The sequence below is a fragment of the Danio rerio genome, chromosome 11 (assembly GCF_052040795.2).
Source record: "Danio rerio strain M-AB ecotype USA chromosome 11, GRCz13ab, whole genome shotgun sequence".
In the NCBI taxonomy this organism is placed as follows: Eukaryota; Metazoa; Chordata; class Actinopteri; order Cypriniformes; family Danionidae; genus Danio; species Danio rerio.
This window is the reverse complement of record NC_141031.1, coordinates 825,001-843,897: the sequence shown is the minus strand read 5'-3', so window position 1 is coordinate 843,897 and position 18,897 is coordinate 825,001. Positions and strand designations below refer to the sequence as shown.

Sequence of the window (18,897 nt, the reverse complement as noted above, 5' to 3'; positions counted from 1 at the left end):
CTGGGAAACTTTATAAGAGCCATTTATTACGCCAAACCTGGATTTCACAGTTATTTACAGAGTAAAATGATAAATAGAGATGGTTAAAAAAATACAAAATAAGGCAACCAGGTGTCCTCTCTCACACTGGAGCCTCAGAAAATAACTCATGCATACATTCACTGGAGTAAACCAATGATAAAGCTAGGAGGTACTTCCCAAAACAAGCGGCCTATTTTCCCGACTGGCATGTTTCAGCTCGTCTGTCAGCGCGCCATGGCAACGGCGCTGACATCATTGTTTTTGGCAGGGCTGGAGCTGCTAATAGAGAAAAGGCTGTGCACAGTAAACGTCCAGACATATGATAGCGTATCTGTGCTGGTGAGCGCTGCACTCCACTATTGTCAAAGTTATTGAAGATTCATTTATTATCAATAAAGCACAGCAGTTGGAGTCAAATGATGAACTATACACAAAGGCAGCACACTGTATGGTTTCAGCACCGATATCGCAATGTGATCACTCACAATCGCAGGACCTGCAATGCTGAGTATGGATTACAATTGATCATATCTGGGATTGAATCAGAATTTTAAAAGCATTTGGGCATACGAAATTAAGATTTGTAACGTTAATCAATTAATTAAATTTACTTTATGTTTGATTTTAAATAACTGTATACCTGAATACAGTATAAACAGTATGAAAACGGTATAAAACACTGATTATTTAATTTGTATATTTTTCTTTATTGGATTTATCGATGCTTGTAGATGGTTAATCATATTTTATCCAGATGCACTGCACTACAGAATCATCCCAAACGATCTTAAATGATCAATTCTTTCCATATAGACATATTCAAGTCATCTGATGAAATTGTATTCATATTGGAGTATAAGAGAAATGAGAAACGCCGACCATCTTTTAAAGACGTCCAAAAGTTTTTGCTCATAAAAAGGGGAGTTGGTATAAATAACATACCCTGCATGTAATCGCTGTAATGAAATCTCTGTTTTGTAATAATCTAAGCCTTTACTGACATTTCGGCAGAATAAACAACCATACCATGAACATCGAGATGCGCAGCAGCGGTGAACGTTTGTTGATGGGAAGTTCATCAACAGAACAAAAAAGAAATGCAAACCTTGTGACAAAACTAGACGAAGCACCTTTTCCCCCTTACAATAATAAAGAAATAATAGTGTAGACTGTGCATCAACACTTTTGTATGCTTTCATCTGTTATTTTGTGATGTCTGGAAGATATAACATTATCCAGATGGGGATGAAAAACTATAGTAATTTATTAAACCATGTTTTGAACAACATATGTTAAGTGTATCGTGTGTACAACGTTTTGTTAATGAATGCTACAGAATACTGTAGCATAGTAAATTGATCTGTAATAATACTGTAACGTTAGTGTAAACTGTGGTGCACTGCGATATTATTGATACATATTGGATAATTCATTACTAATGTACCACAGCAACAATATAATTATAAGGACTGTTTGATTATAGTAATTATCTGTAGTATGCTTCAAAACACTATTGTACTTTTTCATGTAACATCGCTTACAGCAGGGGTTCTCAACTGGTTTGGCCATGGGACCCACATTTTTAAATGGTCATCAAGCCGCGACCAAAATTTTTAGGAACTATAAAACAATTTCAGGAATTATAATTAATTTGTATTTATTTGTACCATTCACAAGTAGTAACAGATAAATCATAAGAACATCACCAAGACTTACAAATAAACAATAATTTACTGCTGTCATTCAACAAAATGCATCAAATTTTAGAAATATTACAAAGTAAAAATGACAAATGCTGCAAACATTAGTTAGGGTAAGGAAAGGTTCAGTTACCATGAACTAAACTGTTAATAAAATATGTTGTCTGGTTTCTAAATGTCGTTTTAATTTAGGTTTCGTGCTCTTTTGTGAGAGCACCTCTTATGACACACGGAGGCTTTAAGTCTTTTTTGCCATCAATATATGTAAATCCATAATTTACATATTTGGTGTCGTACTTGCGCTTTAATATATATGTTGCTTTAATTAAATGAAATTTCACAAGTCAATTGGTAGGGTTGTCGTGCACACATTTAAAAATAAAAGTCAAAATAAGTTAAAAATTAAACTTTTGTTGTTTTTTTGACCACACACTCCGCGACCCACTGAAAATGTTCTCGAGAAACACTGGCTTACAGTAGCTCACCTCGTTGACAGGCAAATATACTTGAGTTCAGTAGAAAACTCGGCCCACTTTATGATAAGGATCACGGCAAACATATGTGGTTATTTTTTTTTATTACTTTGGTTAAACTTTCCTCTACGTCTCCCATGTTTTTTACTTCCTGTCCTCCTTCTGAATGTGACGCATCATCAGAACTATGTGATTGAAAACAACCTATATCGAGCAGCCCTACTATACGCCAGTATTTCCCGGTCCTGTTCCTGGAGGAAAACCAACAGCACACTTTTTTTTCCCCCCCAACTAAAAATGCCTGATTCAACCCAGACTTGAAGGTCTGAGATAGATGGAAAAACACCCAAAATGTGAACCGCTGTGTGTCTTCAGAAACATTAGATCACGGTTTTCACCAACATCAATTAGAAAGGGTTTTGTCAACAGCACTGTTTTTCTGTTAGTCTTTCTCATGAGGATCTCAGGTCTTTAAAGGTAATAAAATTATGAAAGTAATGATACAAAACACTCTAGAAACATTAGAAATGCTTAAATGTTCAAATAGTCTTTAACTAATGTTTATACTGATTTGCTTGTAGTTATTGGTGATGTCTATTCTGCACTGCAAAAGCGCAATGCAGCAACAACATCAGAATAAAGACTGATCAGATCTGCATTTTCTCTCTGATTCTGAACGCAAATGAGCCAAAGCTAACAATCACAGGACACATCTTGACTTGTCTTAACAGTTTTTATGATCAATATGAAGAGTTCTTGGCTAATACTTGTGTAATAGTCAGTTGCAAATGACTAAAAACATTAGTTTGGCTTAAATTTAGGTAGAAAGATTACTTACAGTGTGCAAATTCAAACTTTTTATTTGAGAATGGCACATGAATAAGTGTCAGCAATGCATTGGAACACTCTGAAACATTGCAAATATAAAGCAGCTAGTGTGAACATGCACTTGAAATTTGACAGTAGTTGTGGTTCATTTTGTTGAAGGAATGATTTTGCTTCTTCGCTGTATCACTTACATTCACAGTAATTTCACATTCTCCTAAAGTAAAAGACGCACATTGATTAAAGTTATCACTTGAACTCAGCACAGTTAATACAATGCATGTTACTGGATCCTGCAGTTTTTAGTCTCTCAAGCTGTTTTACATAATCTGAGCTCATTGTGACTCAACGTCTCAGAGGACGCTCGTGGTAATTGATTTGCTTGTGGGAAGTGTTCAGTTGAAATGGGACAGAAGTCAATATTTGTCCGCGCAGCCCTGATTTACATGTCTTCCTATGGGAAAACTAACCTCCAGTATGATTTAGGGGCTGTTTACATGACAACGTTTCGGGCCAAAAACTGGAATCTGTTTTTATATGTTTTGCCTGTTCATTTACACAACACCAAACTGAACTTCAGTCCCTTTTCAGGGCTGAAAACACACAAATCTGAAAACTGGTTACAAAGTGGACGTCTTTGAAAACACCCGAAAAATGACGATGACTTCACAAGTGTGCATGGTACTTTATTAAATGGTAGATTATTAGATTAAAGTGTTTGCAAATACTTCATCAGTTAAATGACTTCACATTAGCACTACCAAAAGCACATGGCAAATTATACATGCATATCAGCACCAGCCACTGCACATCGTCACTTCCCTACAGGTACTGTTGACTAAGGCCCCGTTTACACTAGTGCGTTTTAGTTTTAAAACGGCGTTTTAGAATGAAAACGATCCGCGTCAACACTCGCGTTTTACCCAGCGTTTCTGAACTGCTCTCCGTCCACACCAAAACGCTGAAAACGCACATCACGTGACCAACACACACACTTTGGCAATCGCTGGAGCCCATCTACCCAGATGAGAGCTCTGCTAGTCGGACTTCTCATCAAGCAAGCTGGATCTAATCTCACTATATTTATTAAACGTGATATTTCATTCATCTTGTTGTCTTTATCTAACGACATATTCCCTGACTTTGGTCATTGGAATCTATTACTTGTTCTCGGGTAACGTGTTTTGGCTGAGCGCAAAGATAAGTTAATGATTAATGCAAGCACGTAGCCTACATTCTGCATATTGACTGATCGCTTGCCTTTATTTCCTATGTATAAACTTATTGTATGTTAAACTTTTATAATGGCCATTATCGATTATTAAAACTGATATTCAGCAAAAGAGAGGGTGTGTTTCGTATTTTCACTGAAATTAAAAAAGGAGGCAGTTGTTATCGGCTCCGTTTTGTTATTATCCACACAGTGAAGATGACGCTCATGCAGCACGACGCCTCAACATTTCTGCTGTCTGTTTAGTTGTTAATATTAAAATAAAAATAGGCAGTTACTTATTTCAAGTTTACATTTTATTGTTGAGAAAGTGAAACAACTTAGCCAGGGTAATGTGAATGAAGTTATAGTACACTGTTCCCTGTGAAGATTGACACGTGTCCTCGGTATGTTTTCCATATCAAACTGAGAAGAAGAGATGCAGCCTTAATCAAACTTGCGAAGTCTGAACTTACACGGAGAAGATTCAGGACAGAACTGTGTGTTAGGCTACTTAATATTGAGGAAAAGCCCCAATCAGAGAGGCGAATGTCTGCAGCCCCGCCTCCGTTTTCTCCGTTCAGATGTCTCCGTCTTTCCCCATCCACACTGAGACGGAGCAGCAGCGTTTCAGAATGAAAACGGCCTCTCCAGCGTTTTCGAAACGCTCCGTTTTCGGCGCTCGAGAACTCCGGCGTAGTGTGGACGGATGGCGTAACCGTAGCAAAACTTATGCGTTTTCAAACTAAAACGCATTAGTGTAAACGGGGCCTAAGGCGCAGTGCCAAACACAGCTTAATACAGTGTTTTAGGGAATGTGGATTGTTTTGAACATGTTGTAGTTTAAACATCATTTTTTTAAAAGTCTACATTAAAAACTTTACTGTTCATAAAAATGTAATAAAAATATTGTATGTTAATGTTGTCTCCACATTCCCTCCAAAATCTTTAGCAGTCTGTGAGTTTCTAGTATTCATTCATTCATTCAACCCTGGAAAATAAAGGCTCTTGCTTTTGTACTTTATTTCATAAATACATTTATTTCACTGTGAGAACAGCTCGTCACAGCTCCCATGGCGCATGACAAAACTGAAAATTCTGTGCAACTGCCACAAAGGGCGCAATCCAGCAGTGTTCAAATGTTGTGTGCAGTGGAAAGGTAGGCCTGAAATCGCATACTACTAGTGTAGGTACTACATTTACTAAACACCATCAGAAAAGCACATCCTATTTAGTATGAATGTTACTATGAATGGAATTCGGACAATGACAAATGGTGGAAGTAGCATCTCATGACCTACCCACATCAGACTTATCAATATATATATATATATATATATATATATATATATATATATATATATATATATATATATATATAAACAAAAATGTGAATTGAACTGAAATGAAATTTCAAACTAAATTTGTCTAAAAGTTTGTTTGGAGTTCATTTTGGCAGTCGAAACAGCTCACCAAAGCAAAGATTTAAGAGAGTTAAATTTGGCTCCTAAACTGCCATTGGTCCATGACAATTACGCAATTGATTAGGGTGTGTTCTGAAACTCTGCCTTATTGACTTGCTTTGTAATCCATGCAGAAAAAAAATTCAACAAATCAACCCCAAGTTAGCAAAATAAACAAACTGGTGGGTCGTGTAGCAGAGCTGTACAGATATATCCGCACCTGCACGATGACACGGCGTACTCACACTAGGTACAGTTGCCTTGAAACGTGTCGAAGCACGTTTGTCTTTAATAAACTATAACAGTTTACTGATCACTGAACAGTGAGAATGATTAATAAATCCATATCAAACAGTCCTTTAAAAGTGACGTCCCATCTTCAGTTTCGGGGTCAGGTGTGCTTTACTCTCAAATTACAAGCGTACCGCGCCAAAGCCCAACCAAACCACGCTCTGGCACACCTCTTCCAACCGGGCCAGGTCAGCCAAATGAACCATGCTTGGGCCTGACTCAGAGCACACACACTTGTCAAATGAAGCAGAAAACGATGCGAGTGCACCCTTAGCCTTTACATCTCTTTCGCCTTAAACGAAGAACAAAAGAAGAACTTTGTTTGAAGAATACCGCAGCCTTTGCTTTCCGCAGAACTTCAGAAGTGCTCGATTTCCCAAGCCGACGCCTCAAGAAAAGAGAATAACTGGAGAACGAAGCTTCCTTCAACCAACTTGTTGAATTTCACACTTGAGTGAGTCTGTATTTTCTGGGGCGTTTAAAACCTCACAGAAAGCTTTGTTGGGAGCTGCAGGAGCTATAAAAGATGACTATCAGCGTTAGAAGAGGTGCTGCCAATGTTTGATCTTCTGAAAGACTGTCATTATGAGCGCAAGTGATCAAAGTCTGCCCGACTACTAGAGACTTCAAACGTCAAGCCAGAGTCAGATTGTGTTACAAATGCAGGTCAGACCCTTCCTCCAACGGCACTTTCACAACACAAAACAATGAGACACGACCTCCTATGCACATTACACTTACACTAGCAACTACCAAGTAAAAGAAAGGTGATGAAAAACCAAGTCCTGCCTTCAGGCTCCTGTTGCCAGATTCACAAATCCCCCTTATTTGCTAACACAAGAAAATTTATATTTTGTCCACCGGCCCTGCTTGACGTGAATAAGATGAACTTGGTTAATGATAATAACTGTGCTGTTTTCACACGTGGTGTCTGATAATGCACAGATAAAATTGACATATAACTTGTTATTTGCATGCGTCATCTTAAAAGCAATACTGGTGTATTCATAAGCTCAAACATTAATCTTAATGAAGCCTTTAGCAATGGTGTATGCAGTGTTATACTTTACATATAGCTGCCACCTGCATGACTGACAGCATCCAGATTATTTAATGAGGAATTAAAAAATATCACACTTAAATTGTGTAGATTCAGTGTCAAACTCTGTCCCACCGGCTTTACAATGAATGGCTTTAGTCTTTTTTAGAAAAGTATAAACGGTGTATTAACATTCACCACATCCCTTTTAAGACGTCTCATTATTTGTAACTTTATGTAATTTCTAAAACAATATCTGTCAGTGTGCTTTTCGCTCATCTTTAGCGCCTCAAATTTAAGCGGTTGTAGCTCCCTGTCATCTCAAGGCAGAATGCGTTGACTGAGTGACTGACAGCAGACATTAACTAATCCATTCGCATTTAGTGCTAGAGTAGTGGGCCAATCAGAAGAGCTTGAAGGCGGGGCAAGCAATGCAAGCTTTTGTTTACTGTATAAAGTTGGCATGAAAACGGTTTTAAACTATTCCTGAGAGCAGCGTTTCACGTTTTTTGGTGCAAAGATGCTTTTCTGTTTGAATGTCTCTTAAATCTGCGAATGCGTGAACATTTGAGTGAAAAACCACACAAATGCTCCGAAATATATTTTGAGGTTGCATAGATCCAATTTTGGGTGACAAATTATTGCAATTTTGAGCCCTGTCGAGTTAACAAAATAAAGCTTTTAACTAAAATAATCTTTTAGAATATAATAAATCTTTCATATTCTTTGATACATGATGGCTGATGGGCTGTTTCGTCTATGCAGCATTATGCCTCATTCACACTAGCAGGGATTTTTGTAGCTGCCTGTCGCTCTGGGTGACGACCTGCTACAAACACAGGTCTGTGTAGGTAAATACAGCATGAATACAACCGGCCTCTGAGCGAGACTCGTGTGAGCTCTACTGGTGCTCTTACAGTCTATCGCTCAAGAAAGTTGCTCTTTATTTGAATAAAGTTGAAAGTTTCTCAACTCTGTCACATCGCTCGACATGCCCACCTGGTTGCCAACAGCCGCTCGCGTAGACGGAGGTCACAGAAAGTCTGAGGCTTGAGAGATCAGACAGAGCTGCTGGATTTTTATGTAGTATTTCGTAAGAAAGCGATGAAGAAACATGAAAGTTTAATCGGATGTTTAACTGGGAGAGGAGTAAATGTTTTAGTAAAATAAACTGAGTATCTTCCATGAAAAAAAGCTAATTGTCCAGTCATATTTAAAATAATTGCCATCTCCACAGATATCCGCGTCTATTTTACAAACCTTCAAATGTTTTGCAAGTAGTTATGTGCATTTGAATTCTTGAAACCTAAAATAAATTGTATTGTCTGATTAATAGTGATTGATGACATGCAGCGAACTCCTATTTCTATCACTCAGCATGAGCTATTAGATCTGAAATAAAGCTGAAGATGTGCATATTAATGTTAGAAATCACACTGGTGTGATCATACATGTGAAAGTGTTGAAGTGGAGAGTTCGACTGCTGAACAGGTATGGTTTTAGCAGAGGGTCTAATCTTTCTGTTGCCAGCAGCCCTTTTTAGCCTTTGTTCAGCAGGAAAGAGACAGTCAGCATTTCACTTCTGGCCGACGGCTCTGCTTCAATTTAAGCTCAGCTGGCTAGTGCACATTTACAGCAGAGATCACGCTAAATAACCACACGCTTTCTTTCTGAACACACCTGACAACTGTAATCAACCCAAAACAGCCTCTGCAAAGATGAGAAGGTACAAAGAGTTAATAACATGGTAGAAATCGTCTGCAGGTAGATGTGTTGTGGAGAAAATTAGTGAATACTTACAATTACCTAGATATAATAATTATTGGGCGCACTTATTAGAAATATTCCCCAAATGTTAAAATATTAAAGCATTTACACACGTATATTTGTTTTATTATTACTTTAAAACTACTTGTTAAAAACGCTTTACAATAAAGCTTCATTAGTTATTTACTGCCATGCACAAACAATGTACAACACATTTATTACAATATCTATTCAACTTTATGCTAGTTAATGAAAATAAGGTCAGCCATTGGTAGTTCATGTTAACTCACTGTTCATTAACTAATGCTAACAAGCACAACTTTGGATTTTAATAACGCATTAGTAAACGTTGAATTATGATTAAATGCTGTACACATATTGTTCATTATGTTAGTAAACATATTAACATCAAGAAAAACCTTATTGTTAAGTTTGACTGACTATTCACTGTTAATATTATAAATACACTAATTATATACATTTGCCTATGCCATTATAGGGGCATTTTAAGATTATTACTTAAATTCAACATGACAATAATGCCATTAAGAGTAATAAATGATATATAGATTTCCTAACTTATTCCCTACACTGAAAGAAATGACTTTTTGGTGTGGTCAAATGTGGTAATAAATTCACACTCATTATTAATAAATTGTAATATTAGGTGTCAAGGATAACTAGAATATTCTAATTAAACATGTAATATTTACACATTTACTTCATGTAATAAATAAGAGTTAAATATTAATATCCATTTACTTGTAATATTTAAATATTTTCTAATTGTTGAAAACTTAGAAATATTCAGTACATTTTAATAATTGATATGTCGTAACGGATGAGTAGTTCCCAGAATGCTTTGCATGGGACTGATATAAGAGTAGAATATTTTGAAAATAAAAGCAATCTTAGGTGTTTAAATTTAAAAGTACTTTGAGTTTAATCATCATTATTTTGAAGATTAAGGAGAGTTTTGAGTAAGTGTTTTAGTTTTGCAGTTAACCCCCTTTCAGAAAAGTAGCCCTCACGCTTTGGATCTTGGCATTTTTTCAACATCAATGTTTGATGCTTCACTTAAAAGAGCAATAGCCTTGTTAACGTTAATTCTGAGATCAGTAAGGATTTTAAAGTAAATTTGCTCTTGGGTTTAATCTTTGCAAACTAAGTGAAATAACAAATTCCAAGTCAGTGGAAATGTGTGTTTTAATTAAACAAGTTATGCTAAATGCACTAATTTGTAACTAATAAGATTTGTTTAAATTATAAAAAAAATACTGTTCTTTATTAATTTGAATAAATGTAGACTCAAAATTAAAAATAATCAATTAACTCTTACCTCGCTAACTTAGGAGTGTTAGATTAAACATGGAGTAAAATTTACATGATATTGACAACAAGATAATTGTACCTGATATAGGAATGTAAAATTTACTTGAAATTTGTTAAGAGGATTTTTTTAAGTGAATCTTAAGAGCTATTTTTTTCAGTGTAGGCTATTATTGAGCCAGTTAGAGAAGAATACACTAAAATGTAAACACATTTGCCTAAGTCATTATTATGAGTAATAAATTATTTATTAATTTCTTAACTTGTACCCCATGTTATTATTAAACCAATTAGAAATGATTTTCAGCAAATACACTAATATATATACACAGTTGCCATGTCATTATTGGGTCATTTTAAGATTATTAGTTTAATTCAACAGTACAATAACACTAATATGAGTAATAAATTATTTATTAATTTTGTTAACTTTTACTCACTAGGCTATTAATAAGCCATTTTGAGCAAAAATACACTAATATATAAACAAATTTGCCTATGCCATCAGTTTGTAATTTTAACTCTATTAGTATAATGCAACTGGACAAAAACAACAATATGAGTAATACATAACTTATTAATGTCATAACTTATACCCTATGCTATTATTGAGCCTATCTGAGATGATTTTAAACAAATACACTGATATGTATATACATTTGTCATGTCAATATTGTGTCATTTTAAGATTAATAGTTTAATTCAATTGAATCTTACTAATAACTGTGTAATAGATTATGTATGCATTTCTTTACCCTATCACTGAGCCATTTTGAGCTAATTTTAATCAAATATACAGTAGTACTTTTAACCCTTGCATAAACCCTGAGTAAATAATGTGCAAAATAAGAGTTAAATTAAATCCCACAAGACTCCATAATCAACTAGTTCGGTTTTATAATCTCAGCTCATGGTAAAACAGTCCCCGAAATCATCTTTGGTGTGAAGAACAGTGAACATAAAGATAAGAAAGTTCATCTGCGACCTTTGAAAGTCTCATTCAACTCTGATAAAGCGTAAAGCAAAGTACAACAACTAACACGGTGCACGTTTGGTCTGCACAAAAAAAGTGATGCAGGAACAGAGCTATTCTCAGGGATGGAGCTGTAATAGATTAGCCATGTGCTCAGGAAATTCTCTGGCACACATTATAAATAGCTGAAGAGGCAGCCGTGCAACAGCGAGCAAAAAGCGGCTGCGATTGTGTATTTCCATCCACTGTCACTGGGTCACATGACCAAGAGGAGGGCATTACAGCGGGTCAAAACCATACAACATCCGCTCCGGGCTGCTTTAATGGATTCTCAGAACAGAGGCCCGTGGAGAGATACGCCAATCACGTCAACCATTCAGACGCACGTTGCTGCTGGAGTTTTTCCACAGTGTTTTCAAGAGTTATCTGGAAACACTTAAGACTCACTGGCCAATGACGACGTAAAGTCTGCAGCCACTTGCAGGCGTAAACAAAGAGGGAATATATCGTCATGGGTTACCAATCAAACATTTGAATATTGAGGCAACAACAAAGTGACTCACTGTAAAGTCTAGAAGGGATACAGCTGTGGATACTAACATCAATAGAGCATCATTTGTGTGACACTACAATAATAAATAGTATTACATCACTGTAAGGGTTGGGCTTAGAGGAAGATGTTAATAAAATTTATTGGGTAATTTAATAAATAAACCTTTATTAAACGATTTTACATTTCTGTGATGGCTGGGTTTAGGGTAAACGTTAATAAAATGCAATTTAATGGGTATTTTAATAAATAATATCAACAATACTCAGCAAAATTACTGCTTTTACATTACTGTGATGGTCAGGCTAGGGGTAGACATTAATAAAATACAATTTAATGAGTAATTTTAAAAAATAACATTAATAATAATCTGTATAACTTGTGTTTTTACATTATTGTGATGGTTGGGGTAGACGTTAATATTATACAATTTAAAGGGAAATGTAATTGATAATAGCAATAATTCTCTGCATAGTTACTGTTTTAACATTACTGTGATGATTGGGGTTAGGGTAGTTGTTAATAAAATACAATTTAATTGTTAATTTAATAAATAACATCAATAATACTCTGTATAATTACTGTTTCCACATTATTGTGAGGGTTGGGGTAGAGGCAGATGTTAATTAAATACAATTAATGGATCATTTAATAAATAATATGAATAATACTTTGTATAATTACTGTTTTTACATTATTGTGAGGGTTGAGTTGGGGTAGACATTAATAAAATAAAACAAAACTGAATGGGTAATTGAATTAATAATATTAATAAGACGCTGTATTACTGAATTAATACGATGTTATTACTTTACATAACTGTGAGGGTTGAGATTAGGGTTGGGGTAGATGTAAATAAAACACAACCTAATGGATAATTTAATAAGTAATTTAAATAATTCTTGTTAACTTTTGGACACAGCTGTATCCCTTCTTGCAACAAACACTCACAAGTTATGCAATTAAAGTGACGGTACATTAAAAAATTGTCATTATTTACTTGTTCACCGAAACCTGTTGAACACAAATGAAGATTTTAATCAAATTCTTCTATAGTATTTGCTTTTCCTACTATTGCTGTTAATGGGTATTTGCTTCCAAACATTACATCCTGTTTTGTGTTTAACAGAACAAAGAAACTCAATGTTTAAAACCACTCAAGTGTGAGTAAACGGTGAGATTTGGGTGCACTATGCTGTTAACAGCTGATTAAGCATCACAGTAATACTTCTAAACAAAACTCAGAGTCAAAGTCAATGCACCACATGAGAAATTAACGCCATTTATTTACAAGATCACCACTTCAAAATCAAAAACTATGTGCAGACAGATTGAGAAGTCTAATAAAATTCACCAATAAATGTCGAAGCATCATCAAAGCCATAAAGAAAGTGTCATTTATTTCTCCTGATATATTAGGATGCATAAATGTTGTATATTTCCGTGCACAAGAGTAAATCTTGAGCCGTTTTAAAAGTCAGATGAAAAAGAGCTGTTCATATATCACGGCTTGAGCTCTTGTGGATCACATTTCAGTTCTCTTGACATGTGATGGCCGACAACAGGAGGCTGGTACCGCCTGGTGCAACACCAAACTCGACTATTTCCCTGCTTTTCAGTTCAAAACTCAGCTGTACTGAAGCACAAGATGATCAGTGTGACCACAAAACATGGACAAAACACAATGCAACATGAATCTGACACTTCATAGCTCGAGGCACATCGATGAGAAAGAGAGCAGGTCAGAAATGACAGAGTAAATGCTCTGGTTCGCAGCACGAAGCAGAGGAATCTGCAAATACTGCACATTTCTCACATACACACACAGAGCGAGAGACAGAGAGGGAGGGCGAGAGAGAGAGAGAGAAAATACTCTTGAACACTGATTTAATTAATATTATTTTACTTTTTTACTATTATTACTACTATTTATATATATAAATATATATTTTTTATTATACATGCTTTTATTATATTTGTATGTTTTTGCATTATACATGTATGTTTTTGTATTATATGCATGTTTTGTATTTTTTACATGTGGGTTTTTATTATATTTGTATGTTTTTGCATTAAATGCATGTTTTTGAATTATAAAAATGTATGTTTTTATTATATATGCGTTTTTGTATTATACATGTATGTTTTTGTAATAAACATGTATTTTCTGCATTATATATGTAGGTTTTAAGTATTACATGCATGTTTTTTGTATCGTATATGCATGTTTTTGTATTATATATGCATGTTTTTGTATTACACATGCATGTTTTTTGTATTTTATATGCATGTTTTTGTATTATTTATGCAAGTTTTTGTATTTTATATGCATGTTTTTGTATTATACATGCATGTTTTATAAATGCATGTTTTTTGTATTTTATATGCATATTTTTGTATTATTTATGCATGTTTTTGTATTATACATGCATGTTTTTTGTATTTTATATGCATGTTTTTGTATCATTTATGCGTGCTTTTGTATTTTAAATGCATGTTTTTGTATTATAGGTTTTTTGAATGTCCTTTAAACTTTATAAATGCTTTGGCAATACATTTGTGACATTTGTCATGCCAATAAAGCAATTATTGAATTGAATTGAGAAAGAAATCTCATGAACTGCTTATTCATATACATATATTTTGTACAGAATTAAATAACATTGCAGAACCATAAACATACATACAATTCCTCCAGACATAATCTGAACTGCTCACAAAAACGCTGTCTAAAAGGGCTGATAAACCAACAGTTAAAAAACAAAAGAATAACCGCAGTTATTAGTGATCTCTAAGCTTTTACAAATGCATTGTCATATAATATAAAAGTTAGCAAGGGAGTAGCAAGAGTTATTCAGTTTAATATATTCTAAAATGACTTATCTTAGTTGCCAGCTACTATCAGTACGTGTTACACCATTTCAAACACTTTCTCTGCCTTCACTAGACTGTTGTAAATATTGCACACATCACATGCATCTACACTGATTTGACATGATATCTTGAACACAGCATAGACATGTTCGGCTATTATGTTTGTTAGAGTTTAACATGTCAGTCGCAATTGACTTTTCCTCACTGTAAAAGTTTTCCCTCAATACACAAGCTCACACGAAGAAGGAACTCGGGATTATTCCGAGTGATATAGTGATTTCCAAGCAAAACTCTACAATAAAGACTCTGAGAAACAGTTCAACAGCAGAGGAATGATCGCGGTGAGGTGTTGTTGCTCGATGACGTCACGCGCGTCCGTTATTTTCAATGACAAAAATACTTCATTTCGACAAGCAAAAGCGACAAAAGCGAGTGTGTGAGTGTGTGTGTGTTTTACCTTCGTAGCACAAGATGCCGATGTTGTTGTTCATTTTGTCCAAGTACTGGTAGTTCAACAGGTCCATTTTGGTAAAAAGCATTTATGGACTTTTAATCGCAGAAAGAGCAGCTTCTCTTTTTCTCTCGTCGGGAGCGCGTGTAAAGGCCCAGCCTTTAACTTCAAACGGAGCGAAAATAACTAGTTTAACTCGACCTGGTAGAGTAGACAACGAGTAGAAGTACTCTTACGCGAGTTTAAAGAAACTTTCAGGAGTTTAAGCGTAAGAAAAGAGTTGTGTTTAAGCACAAAGGGTCGCGCCAGTTCTCCTCACAGCCCGCTGTAAGTCGACTGCACTGACACGCAGCCTATGATCGCTTAGTGCGCGGCGCGCTCCCGAACACCTCCGCTGCCCGCTCCCGAGCTTCTCTGCGCGTGCCCGGAGCTCAGCACGCGCACTAGATCTCGCGAGAGTTTCAACGCAGGAAAAACGAGGAAAGACGTTCACAAAACAAACAAAAGTTATTAGTAAACATCTAAACACTTTGTTAGTAAATTTAAAAGATGTTGATATAAACTGCTCTTCTCTGTATTTGGAAATTGTGTTCATGTTACAAAGCCATGGCATGATGCGTCTCTGTTTATTAAAGAAAATGTACTCTTTCATTTTATAATTAATATTTTTAATATTTTATTTTTATATACATTTATTTTGTTGATTAAGTTTCATATTCATAAGTGTAATGTTGCATTTTCAAAATCTTTGATTAATGTAAAGGTCCTGCTTGTCTATAATGTTAATTTAGCCTAACTGTTTGTTTAGTGTTATTATTTTACATTATTATTATAATACAGTATTATTATACTGTTTTTTAATCATTCATTCATTTTCTTTTCGACCACCAACTTATTCAGCATATGTTTTATGCAGCGGATGCCCTTCTAGCTGCAACCCATCTCTGGGAAACATCCATACACACTCATTCACACTCAAACACTACGGACAATTTAGCCTACCCAATTCACCTGTACCGCATGTGTTTGGACTGTGGGGCAAACCAAAGCACCCGGAGGAAACCCACGCAAACACAAGAAGAACATGCAAACTCCACACAGAAACGCCAACTGACCAAGCCGAGGCTCGAACCAGCAACCTTCTTGCTGTAAGGCGATAGCACTACCTACTGCACCACTGCGTCGCCGTCTGTTTTTTCGTGCACTGTTATTATTATTGACCTTCTGGCCTTACAATGTTTGTTCTATTGCCATGTATCTGTTGTTTACAGCATAATTATAAACTAAATAAATAAATAAAACTTGCAATAAAAAGATTTTTAAAAGTTATTATCAGTATTGCATGAAGCGCATATACAAAACAATGCCAGGGGTATAGAGAAATGAAGAAACTAAATAATTATACATAAATAAGTAATAAGTAAAACAAAGTAAAAATATAATTACATAAATTACTAATATTGCTTGGCCTTGATAACAAATACACAGCTTTTTTGTTTGTACTCTCCTTTATCATATTTATATAAACACAATAAAATATGTTTCTGATTGCTGACTGCTATAAATATTAACAATAACAAGATAATATTAACATAAATAATAATAAACAATATTATTTATAAATATTAACATAATGAAACATAATAAATAATATAATTTATAAATATTATCAATAATAAGAATCATAATAAGAATAACAACAACCACTATTATCATTATTATAATAATATTGCTTAAATACAGAATACAAAGCAGCTGTATTTTTTAAATCATAAAAATACGCAACAGAGCATTTCACATGTTTACAATTAAACTCAAGACAATCACAACATGTAAATAATCTGATTACTACAAGTCAATTTCTGACTTTCTGCTGCCCTCTGGTGTTGCCAGATATTCAGCACATCCTCCACTGTGTGCTGAGCTAGACACATGCCTAAAATAAACCAACTCACAAGCTGAAAACTAAATCAGGAACAAGATTCAGTTCAATAATAAGGGGACAAAATCTTGTCATTTCCATCTGTTTTTAGAATAAGAAGCATGTCAGGTTATTTTATTGTTAAAAATTTTCCCTTTTGCAGTGATTCGCCTAATTTTATATTCAATTATTACATTTAATTACTGCATTAAGTACCCCACCAAGAAAAAAAAAAGTTTGATTGCATTTCTTAACTCCTAATGTCGCTAGTTAACACAATCAGTGCATTTTTTTTCAACACATCCCATAATTTCTAAAATATCAGCCTTTACCAAATGGTTGATATGTCGGTTTATGGTAGAAGTACGCTAATTAACACATATAATATGGAAAAATCTGAAACTATGAAGTGTAAGAGCAGTTTAATTAAAACAATATTCAAAATAAAACATTTTTGAATACTACATTATTATTATTTTTTTAAGTATGCCATTAAATATTTCAGATTCTCCTTCAACATGCTTTCATGTTTGTGTTATTTTTACAATAAAATCAAGTGTAGTAGCGCAACAGGATGTTTGTTTGATTTTCTTCGTAAGCCATCAATGCTGTGTGTGTGAGCCATTGTTTACAGCAGCCATCATGGTCAACTATTTGGTCGAGCGGCAGTCAAAGGGTTGAGCACTTTTTATTTGCTGGATCAGCTTGTCACTTTTTGATGTGCCAAAAATATATTACCTATAATGTTATCAAACTGCTTACCATAAAATGATACTAAGTATTTTTTTACAGATGTGCATTTAAACTCGAAGTTAAACTATAAGGTGTGTTTATTAATAAATGTTATGCCATTATAGCATTTTAAATTAAATAAAATGAAAGAAATATAAAAAAATACTTATTTTTAAAATACAAACTTATTATTATTTATACTTTTTAAAATGATGAATCTTATTATTATAAACTTATTTACTAGTATTTATTTACTAAGTTTTACATGACATTATAATAAATAAATAAATGTTATGAGATCAGCAGTTCAAACTAAAATAAATAAAGATCTAATTAAAAGAAAGACGTATTTTTGAATACAAATTAATTATTAAGGTGGCACGATGACGCAGTGGTTAGCACTGTGACCTCACAGCAAGAAGGTCGCTGGTTCGAGTCTCAGCTGGGTCAGTTGTTGTTTCTGTGTGGAGTTTGCATGTTCTCCCCATGTTGTTGTGGGTTTCCTCCGGGTGCTCCGGTTTCCCCCACAGTCCAAACACATGCGCTATAGGGGAACTGACCAACTAAACTGGCCGTAGTGTATGAGTGTGTATGAGTGTGTATGAGTGTGTGTGAGTGTGTGTGAGTGTGTGATTCAGTCAGAATTTGGCCATTTTGATAATAAATCAAAATCAAATCCTCAATAATGCCGTATAATGACTCAAGCAGCAAGATAATATGATATACTGTGGGTTTTCATGGTGATTTCCAGCATTACTAGCAAACATTAGAAAGTTCACAGCCGGTTAACCTTTAACAGAGAGCTGAAGACGTTATTCAAAGCCGCTCCACTGATTTGCATTGAGCTCTGATTACAGTCAGCGCTCCAACGGCTCCATGTGGATTACAGATCTCTGACATTGGGGTAAAGTTGGATGGATATTCACACATTTGGACTTTCTCCTTAATAATATAATTTCAGAAAAGTGCAAATTCTAAATAGTGAAATCCTATTAGGATTCAGTGACTATTACAGTACAGCACTGCTCAGTCAGTTCAATAGAGCTGATACGGTCATATTTACATGCCATTTCAGACCCAATATTCAAAGTAGCATAATAAACAAACCCAAAACACTGAAACAGTTCATGAACAGACATTTTTACAGGGTATATGATACAGAAAATGTGTACATTTATAATTTGAGAGAAATAAAGGGGACTCTTACAGTGTGAATGACTCTGTGATTGATCTGTAAGAGAGTTGTGCGTGATTTACCAAACCGCGCTAATAAAAGAG

At 34.8% G+C, this 18,897-nt stretch overlaps 2 protein-coding genes across 4 annotated transcripts in view; both read right to left on the bottom strand.

Annotated features, from left to right (window-relative positions):
* tamm41 (TAM41 mitochondrial translocator assembly and maintenance homolog) overlaps positions 1–18,897 on the bottom strand; it is a 58,192-nt gene that overhangs the window by 9,212 nt on the left and 30,083 nt on the right. The window lies entirely within an intron of this gene.
* The window catches only part of vgll4b (vestigial-like family member 4b), a 66,247-nt gene that overhangs the window by 29,771 nt on the left and 17,579 nt on the right, over positions 1–18,897 (bottom strand). Inside the window, exon 1 of one of the 3 annotated variants that reach the window (XM_087272110.1) lies at positions 14,973–15,304. The exons of 1 other annotated variant lie outside the window; for it this stretch is intronic. In XM_087272110.1, the coding sequence (XP_087128236.1) occupies positions 14,973–15,054 (82 nt within the window). In that variant the 5' untranslated portion in view covers positions 15,055–15,304. 3 annotated transcript variants of the gene reach the window in all.